Source organism: Musca domestica, unplaced genomic scaffold (genome assembly GCF_030504385.1).
Source record: "Musca domestica strain aabys unplaced genomic scaffold, Musca_domestica.polishedcontigs.V.1.1 15, whole genome shotgun sequence".
Taxonomy (NCBI): domain Eukaryota; kingdom Metazoa; phylum Arthropoda; class Insecta; order Diptera; family Muscidae; genus Musca; species Musca domestica.
Window position 1 is genome coordinate 14,365,053 of NW_026712207.1, and position 10,113 is coordinate 14,375,165.

Sequence of the window (10,113 nt, forward strand, 5' to 3'; positions counted from 1 at the left end):
TCATCCGCCAGCGCCCAAAGATGGCAAAATCAGCGTGAACAACATTAAAATACAGGGAATATGGAAAAGTTAAGAAACTTAATGAAACAGAAACTTCAACTTTGTGCCAAAAAGAAAACAGAAATAAAACATGCCAACGAAGAAAATGAAGAAAAAAAGGTAAAAGAAAACGAAAACAACGGAATATGCGAACATTGAAATTGATGCATAAATTGTAATTTTCACCGCTTTACGGCGGGCACGGGCGATGTTGCTTTCTTCGCTCCCCCACTGGGAGTAATATTTATTTAGTGGCATAGTTGTTCCTTCGCCACAGTTCCGTGGAGTCGAAGGATGATGGTGTTGCCGTTGCGAATACCTCTACCTTTACCTCGAACGTTTTATTTAAAGTGGAACAACTTAAGCAGAAATCAAAATTAATATCAGCATAAATTGCCATCCCCTCAACAGAAGTGTTTGGTGTTGTTTTTTCTTCTCACTCCAAGGTGAAATATGAAGGAGACTGGGGATAAAAAATGTCTTAGAGTTAAAATGGAAAAAAAAAACACCGAGGTGGAAAATTGAAGTTATGATATTCTTCAATACTCTTTATTATTGTACTTTAAAAATTTGTGGATACTTCTCTAAAATTTTGCTTTGGCCAATATAGTCAGCTGTCTACCAGACACCAAAAAATGTCATTGGCTTATAAACCTTAAATGTTCAATTACAGGCTATTCCATTGGAAACAGTTTAAAAAAAAACTTTTAAAACCACTCAAATCAGGAGGTACTCGTTTAGCAATATAGGCCGATCTAAAAACCAGACCCATGTTGAACATGCTTGAGACCATGCCATGGAGGGCTTTAGCTACATGCATTGACAAAATGTGACTAAGATATTTAAAATATTTAAAATCGTATTTAGTAATTGTATAACGTGACAAAATCATTCACGCACATAGAAAAAAATAGTACGCTAACCCTAGGCGGTAATTACCAATAACAATCACTGGCATTCAAAATTCCACTAAAAACACATAGCTCATTACAACACATACAAATAAAGCAACTTTATAAACCGACGAAAAAATCAACCACTAATGCTTACACCACTTATAGTGGAATAGCCACACATTTATCATCATCATAACAACACATGAGAAATAATTCTCATTCACTTGGATATGGTGGTGAGATATAGAGTTTTCGTTTCGGCTGACAGATGAGGCTCGCTGCTGCAGGGGCTTGACTAAATGGTACGGTTTGAGTTTAAAAATCACCGAAAAAGAGGAATCATTTGCTGTGAATATATTTTAAGGCTGGCTCTCAATAACTTCAGTGGCCAATAATACATTGACACAGGAATTTCGGCGTCACTGTCCCTAGAGCTTCAGGTTCACTTGTCCATATGATTCCAGTGCTCGCTGTCCCACCGGAGCTACGGACCTGCTGTCCCACAGAATCTTCTGCCTCACTGTCCCACAGGATCTTCGGACTCGCACCCCAGACCTATATATCTCTAGATTAGTAACGTAGAGGTAATCATAGACCGTAGCATAGCCCAGGATCCGAACAGCTGTGAGCCGTTTCGCCAGAGTTTCCGATTATAACTCGAGTAGCGAAATCGCCTACAACCCAAATAGCAAAATCATCTACAACTCGAACGTCATTACCATGGTTTCCGACGACTATTCACCAGAGTTTCGGATTATCTTCCAACCGTCTATAACTCGAAGGTCATTATCGTAATCCCCAAACAACCGACATTCATTCATCAGAGTTCCCGAACATCATCATCGCGGTCCTCGGCGACCGTTTACCAGAGTTCCCGATTATCCTCGGATCATCTGTAAGCCGTACATCGTGATACTGGGCGACCATTCATCAGAATTCCCAATTATCTTCCAATCGTCTACAACCCGGAGAACATCATTGCAATCCTTGGACTCCCGATGTCCATTCATCAAAGTTTCAGCTTACCTTCAAATCGTTTACAACCCGTACATAGTAATCCTCGAACAAAATGTTTACATCAAGCACAACTCGTCAACATAGAACGACCCGAACAAGTTAATCGTAGACAGTAGCATAGCTCAGGATCCGAAGATCTGTGGTTCGTTTCGCCAAAGTTTCCGATTATAACACAAGTAGCGAAATCGCCTACAACAGCGAAATCATCTGCAACCCGATCGTCATTACCGTGGTTCCCGACGGCCATTTCGCAGAGTTTCGGTGTATTGTGATACCGACCGACCATTCATCAGAATTCCCGATTATCTTCAAATCGTCTACAACACCATCGCAATCCTTGGACTCCCGACGTCCATTCATCAGAGTTATAGCTTACCTTCAAATCATTTACAACCCGTACATAGTAATCCTCCAACAAATCGTCTACATCAGCCACAACTCGTCAACATACAACGACTCGAACGGTATCCCCGATCACTTAAACTTCGACTACAACCCGAGTATCAACATCGTGATACCCGAATACCCTCATATCGTCGACAAGCTGAAAACCCTTGATCATAGTACCCCTTTATCTACAAATTAACAAGAAACCTAATCTCAACATTAATACCCCAGACCTTCCAAACACCGAAGTCATCATCAATGCAATTATCAATTGCACCTTGACAGCTGTATATTGAATTTCCGAGCATCTCTGAAGTCAATTCGCAAAAATACCTATTAAATCCATAGTATCCCATTTACTACACGAGTAGGTTGTAATCCAAAATTAAAATCAATAAAGCACCCGAGGAAAAACAGGAAAGGGACAATTCTACTTGTTTGAGGATTGCCTATTTTGACAACCCCGGAATATGTTTCATATGTAATTAAACACACTCCTAACTCAAGGGTTCGACTTGAGTATGTAAATTGACTTACTCTGGGCAATTGTGTTGTCTATAGGGCCACTTACGACAAAAGTGTTTTAATACACCTCTCCACCTTTAATCTGACCACGGTTATCCAACAGCAAGTAGAATTCCCTGAGCAAGCGTAGTTCTTTCTCCTGGAAGAGCAATTTGTCCAAATATGTTGTTTCTCTGTTGAGACACGCCAAAAATTCTCGCCTTCCTTTTGTTCCACTTTTAGCTTAATTTTTATGCAATTTTCTCCAAAATTAATTTGCAATTTTTACTCAACCACTGTGTTGGGTAATATTTACTTTTTTGTTTGCCTCTAGCCCGTCACCAAATTAAAACACTTCTTCACTCTTTAGTTGTTTCAAATAAGAATGTTTTATTGTTTTTCTATTCTGGTTTAACAACCAAAAGAATAGCGGGACAATATTTTTTACATTGAATAGCAGCAGAGCGATCAGCAGAGGCAGAGCAATAACATAAACAGAGATGATGCACTCAACGTATGTATGTATGTTTGTACGTATGTACGTTATCTGCCTATCACTTGATCGTCTGACGGCTCATCCATATTTACAATAACAATGCTAGTAATGATGGATTCTCTTTAGGGCAAATTCAAAGTAAATAACAAAAAAGGGAAAACAGAAAAAACATTAAGGTGGCTTTTGTAGCGATAAAATATTAATTAATGAAAATAATTAATTTAAATAATGTTATGTTTTCAAAAATGCTCTTTGAGCAACAAATCAAATTTAAATAATATTAAAAAATCATTTGAGTGATTTAACATCCCGGGCCCCATTGAAACCCTGGTTTCAATCAAACTTTATTCTTTTGGAAGTACGGCTAACTTTGCCACAGGACGCTTTAATGTAGTTTGTGATGTCTTGACTTCTGCCACTCGAACAAAACCGTCTGCTCCTGGAATAAGTTTGGTAACACGACCGATGGCCCATTTCATGGGGGGAACATTGTCTTCGTGTATGAGCACCATATCGTTGACTTGAAGATTTTGTTGTGGGTTTTTCCAGCGATAACGATTTTGTAACTGAGCCAAGTATTCTGTGTGCCACCTGCTCCAGAAATGAGACTTTATGGCTGAGATTCGTTGCCACTGTTGTAGATGAGAAATGTCAGAGTCATATTTTATCTTCTCTGGAATACACTGCAACGGGCAACCAATGAGTAAATGCCCTGGAGTAAGCGCTTCTAAGTCGTTGGGATCTGTGGATATCTGGCAGATAGGACGGGAATTTAAAATTGCCTCTATTTCAACAAGGGCTGTGCATAGTTCTTCAAATGTAAGACGAGCACTGGGGAGCGTTCTGAGCAAGTGGCCTTTAGCTGATTTCACAGCAGCTTCCCATAGTCCACCAAAATGAGGAGCTCTGGGAGGAATGAAGGAAAATTCTATGAACTTCGCAGATGAATAATGAGCAATTGCTTCCTTATTTTTGTCGAGGTGGAAAAATTTATGAAAATCACTCAATTTCCTCTCTGCTCCAACAAAATTGGTAGCGTTATCGCAATAAATTCTTGACGGTACACCTCTGCGGCCAGCAAACCGCTTTAATGCTGCTATGAAGGCCTCGCTGGACAAGTCGGATACCGCTTCTAGGTGTACTGCCTTTGATGCGAAACAAACGAAGACAGCAATGTAGGATTTTGATGGAGCTTTCCCTCGAATCCTGAGATACGTTGGTATGGGACCAGCAAAATCAACTCCAACAACATCAAATGGGCGGAAACCGGTAACTCGATCCTTGGGTAAGTTGCCCATTACCTGAGTGAGTAATTTCGGTTTGTATCTTGTGCAATGTATGCACTGATGAACCACCTTTCGGGCCAAAGACCGACAATTGACAATCCAAAATTGCTGCTGAACCAAAGATACTAAGGCTCTTGGACCAGCATGGTAATTAGAGCGATGAATGTAGATCACCATGATTTTTACGAAGGGATCGGTTTTGGGCAGGAGCAAAGGAAACTTCATCTCTGGTGTAAGCTCGGCATTTAATAATCGGCCGCCAACTCTTATTAATTGCACTCCAGAGACATCTTCTATAAATGGAGCCAATGATGAAAGCTGACCAGAGACAAATCCATGCTTTGATATTTCAAGGAATTCCTCCGAAAAATAATGTTGTTGAATGCACCAGACTATCCTATGGAGAGAATGTGTCAACTCATCTGGAGATATAGAGGGCAAGTGGAGCGATTTCCTTGAACGAATTCGAAATATATATGAGAATATTCTGAGACATTTTAAATAGTTACTGAATTTATGGACTGCTTTTAGGATATAGGGTAAGTCCTCCTTTTTTGTTATCAATGTAATTTTTCGTCTTTCAAGATGCATGTCCGCTTCGCTTAGACTTGGGCCAGAATAATTTGGCCAATTGAAAAATGGACCCATAAGGAAGGAAGGGCCTACGAACCAAGGCGAAACCAATATATCGGAGACAGAACAACCTCTGGATACTAAATCAGCGGGATTGTGTTCAGTAGGAACATATTGCCATAGGACATCAGGGCAAGTTTCTTGAATCTCAGCTACTCTGTTACCCACAAAAGTAGACAAGGTTGAAGAGTGGGAATTAATCCAATGAAGAGTAATCTGAGAATCCGACCAGAAGTAGATTTGAGAAATCGGGAAGTTAAAATATTGCTTTAATTGGCTCCAGAAGGTTGCGAGTAAATGAGCAGCACACAACTCTAATCGAGGCAATGTTCTCGTTTTCAAAGGCGCAACTCTTGACTTTGATGCGATTAAATTTACTGCTATGTTTCCCAAAGAATCTTCACAGCGAAGATATAAACAGCAACCATATGCCTTTATTGAAGCATCTCCAAATCCATGGACCTCTATGTTAGTTGAATTTGGTAGTCGAATGTATCGAGGAATCTTTACTTGAGACAAATTATTGTAATCAGTCATGATGGATTCCCAAGCTGATTCAATTTCTTGAGGAACTGATTCATCCCAATCACATTTTATGATCCAAAGATGTTGGAGCAATATTTTTGACCTGATGATGAGAGGGCTTATTAAACCCATTGGGTCAAAGAGCGTCGACGTCAGGGAAAGAATGTTTCTTTTCGTATTATGTGCATACGTTTTGGATGGGCGAAACTCAAAATGGAATGTGTCATTATCTGAGTTCCATGTCATACCCAAAGTACTTGTGACGTCATCATTTAGCTTCATTTCTTTTACTTCATCTTCACTTGAGACATAACCTGGGTAATTGCTATGCCATTTTGAGAGTGAAAATTTCGAGTAAGATAAAATTTCGGTGACTTCGTTCTTAATGCGTTTTAAAGATACAAGGTCATCCGCTCCAGTAACCATATCGTCGACATAAAAATCATTCATGATTATGCCTTTTCCTACTTCGTATGGGTTGGGAAAACGTTCTGCGGCATAATGTAGGCTTCGAATTGCGAGATATGGTGCCGAAGCTGTCCCGTATGTAACGGTGTTGAGGGCAAATGTTTTTATCGGTTTGGTGGAGTCATCTCTCCACAGTATAAGCTGAAGTTGTCTATCCTCAGGGTGAACCAAAACCTGACGATACATTTTGACGATATCAGCTGTCATTCCGTAACGATGACATCTGAAACGAAGCAGAGTAATTAATAAATTGTTCTGGATTGTTGGACCCACCATCATAATTTCATTCAGGGATGTTTGTGAAGAGGTTCGACATGATGCGTCGAAAACAACACGCAACTTGGTCGACACACTGCTGGGGCGAAGAACACAGTGATGTGGTATGTAATAGTTGGGAACTGAAATATTAGTGTCGTCCACCTGAGACATATGGCCCAATTCCTCATATTCTTTAAGAAATTGTGAGTAATCCTCTTTTAATTCAGGGTTTTTGTTCAATTTTCTCTCTATGGAAAAGAAACGACGCAGGGCAATGTCTCGTGAATCGCCAAGCACATTTGGGTCACCTTTAAAGGGTAATCTCACCATTAAGCGTCCATCCGATTGAACTGATACATTTTTCACAAAATGGTCTTCACATACTTTTTGTTCTCGGGACATATTTTGGCATTTACTTTCAACGACGTCAATTTTCCATAGCATTTCAATATTTTTATTTATCTCTTGGAAAATATCTTTGTGTTGTACAATGGAGTAAGTAGACCTTTGTGATGATATTGCCGTTTGACTTGTATACTTTCCAGAGACAATCCATCCCAAGAGAGTTTTTTGTAAAGTGGGCAAATTTTCTCCAAGTTTAATTTGACCAACGGATAAGAGCGAAAAGAATGATTCTGCTCCGAGTAAAATATCGATTCCTCGTCGACGATGAAATTCTGGATCAGCTAGCTCTATGTTGGAGGGCAAATTGAAATTATTAGCGGAAAGATTTTCATCAGGATGATAACCAGTTATATTGCGAGAAACCAGGAACTCTAATGACATATTGAAGTTATTAAGACGAGATCTTATTGTCGTTTGTGTTTTATGAGTAACTCTCAACTTAGAAGAACCAACTCCAGAGACATCTGTTGAATTTGTGCATTTCTTGAGATTAAGAGATTTGCATAATGTCTCACTTATGAAATTAACTTGAGAGCAAGAGTCAAGCAGAGCACGGCCCAGTTGATATTTTCCCTCTGAGTCACGAACCAATACTAATGCAGTAGCAAGAATTACAGTACTCACTTGGGGACTGGGTTTGGTTTGAAAGGTGCTATGGGTGGTAGCAGATGATGATGACGGTTCTTCTTCTTCCCGGAGACAGGTTGGTTCTGATTGCTTATGAAGAAGCGAGTGATGACGTTGTTTACAAAATCTGCATGAATATTTTGAGGGGCATTGTATGTAACCATGCCCTTTTGATAAACAGTTGAGGCAAAGTTTTTGTTGTTTAGCTTGTTCAATTCGTTGATTAGGAGTAAGAACGATGAACCGCTGACAAGTTGATATCATATGACCCGATTTGGAGCAATGACTGCACACAAAATCTTGAGCCACATTTTTTGTTACGAATGAATGTTGTTTTTGATTATTACTATGTGAGTAATTTGTTGTTATGGTAGGGTTATGCTGTTTTGAAGACCGTCGGCATTGTGCGTCCAATTGCTGACAACGCTTGTCCAACATGGAGCAACATTCAGTCCAAGAGGGTAATTTAGAGTAATCGATGTATTCATCCCATCGTTGTTTGGTTTCAGAATCAACCTTGCTCATTGCGAGATGAATTATGAAGGCATCACAAATTTGTTCAAAGGAGCCAAGGGATTTCAAAGAGCTATAGAGAGCAGAAATTGTATCCACAATATTTCTCAATTGCTTTGGAACAGGTTTATTGGACTTCGGAAGTTCAAACATTGATGTCACATTTTCAAGAAAGATTAGTGTGTCATTATCGTACCGCTCCTTCAATCTTTTAAGGGCACTAGAATAATTTTCATCTGTGACTTGGAATGCCTTTATGGTTGCAAGCGCTTCCCCACTAAGACACGAGAGTAAGTGGTTGAATTTTTCCGAAGTAGAAATATTTGGGTCATTGTGGACCAAATTGTTAAACGTATTTATAAAGTTCTTATATTCCAGATATTTCCCGTCAAACTTCGGTAATTTTAAGCTGGGTAATCTATTAGATGGGACATGAGGCAACACAAAAGATTGATCAGTTACACTAGGACGTCTATCTTGCCCAATTTGAGTAAGAATTTTTGTTTTAATTGAAACATATAGTTCCTCAATTTCGGCTCTTCCATTATCTCTGGGAGACAATCTTTCTATCTGACTTTGGTAGTAAGAAGCTTGCTTGTAGTGGAATTCTACAATTCCCAACCGACACTCAAGTTCTGTATGAGACAATGAAGTGTTGGATTCAATTATATTTTTAATTCGGGTCATACTCCCCTTTGACGAGCCACGTTGTTGTTTCAATTCCTCAATGGTTGTGTCCCTTTGGGAACCCTGGACTTGTTCATCGGTCATTTGGAATTATAATTTTTTATAAATTTGTGTAAAAATGTTTTCCGTTGTTTACCGATGATAGGATTATGTTTCGCAAGAAAGAGAAGCCGGTTTATGAGAATGCCGTCTCAGTTTAATTTTCAGCTTCAGCCACTTGAGCAACGATAGTTTTAAAAATGGCACCAAAAAATTAGATGAAAAGTAGGCGAGAATGCTGTCTCACTCTAAATTTTCAATTCAGCAATATTCCTTATCGCTTATAAAAATGGCTTCGATTCTTTCGCAAAATGACGGAGTAATGGCTGACAGTAAAAAGGCGGGCAAACAAAATCCAAATGCACTTGGGTAAAATGGAGCAAAAATTGTAGGTTAAAAAGACACAAGTGTCCTGTCACGGTCGCCAATGTTTGAGGATTGCCTATTTTGACAACCCCGGAATATGTTTCATATGTAATTAAACACACTCCTAACTCAAGGGTTCGACTTGAGTATGTAAATTGACTTACTCTGGGCAATTGTGTTGTCTATAGGGCCACTTACGACAAAAGTGTTTTAATACACCTCTCCACCTTTAATCTGACCACGGTTATCCAACAGCAAGTAGAATTCCCTGAGCAAGCGTAGTTCTTTCTCCTGGAAGAGCAATTTGTCCAAATATGTTGTTTCTCTGTTGAGACACGCCAAAAATTCTCGCCTTCCTTTTGTTCCACTTTTAGCTTAATTTTTATGCAATTTTCTCCAAAATTAATTTGCAATTTTTACTCAACCACTGTGTTGGGTAATATTTACTTTTTTGTTTGCCTCTAGCCCGTCACCAAATTAAAACACTTCTTCACTCTTTAGTTGTTTCAAATAAGAATGTTTTATTGTTTTTCTATTCTGGTTTAACAACCAAAAGAATAGCGGGACAATATTTTTTACATTGAATAGCAGCAGAGCGATCAGCAGAGGCAGAGCAATAACATAAACAGAGATGATGCACTCAACGTATGTATGTATGTTTGTACGTATGTACGTTATCTGCCTATCACTTGATCGTCTGACGGCTCATCCATATTTACAATAACAATGCTAGTAATGATGGATTCTCTTTAGGGCAAATTCAAAGTAAATAACAAAAAAGGGAAAACAGAAAAAACATTAAGGTGGCTTTTGTAGCGATAAAATATTAATTAATGAAAATAATTAATTTAAATAATGTTATGTTTTCAAAAATGCTCTTTGAGCAACAAATCAAATTTAAATAATATTAAAAAATCATTTGAGTGATTTAACACTACTCTTTTCATTTCATGAGGTTTAGTGGGTC

General features: G+C 38.8%; 1 protein-coding gene across 1 annotated transcript; it reads right to left on the reverse strand.

Annotated features, from left to right (window-relative positions):
- Positions 1-3,683: 3,683 nt before the first annotated feature.
- LOC131801291 (uncharacterized) lies at positions 3,684-8,825 on the reverse strand. The gene is made up of 3 exons (XM_059119838.1): positions 8,744-8,825; positions 5,974-7,603; positions 3,684-3,930 (listed from the first exon to the last, which is right to left on the reverse strand). Exons 1-3 carry the CDS (start codon positions 8,823-8,825, stop codon positions 3,684-3,686), a joined length of 1,959 nt encoding a protein of 652 aa, XP_058975821.1.
- Between the last annotated feature and the right edge of the window lie 1,288 nt (positions 8,826-10,113).

Excerpts from the sequence above, each read along its gene's own strand:
- LOC131801291 (XM_059119838.1), bottom strand. The coding sequence starts at position 8,825 with ATGACCGATGAACAAGTCCAGGGTTCCCAAAGGGACACAACCATTGAG. Across the intron at positions 7,604-8,743 it reads ACGTGGCTCGTCAAAGGGGA|AAGAAGAACCGTCATCATCA; the intron begins GTATGACCCGAA and ends GTCTCCGGGAAG. Across the intron at positions 3,931-5,973 it reads GAGTTTCGCCCATCCAAAAC|GTGGCACACAGAATACTTGG; the intron begins GTATGCACATAA and ends TTTCTGGAGCAG.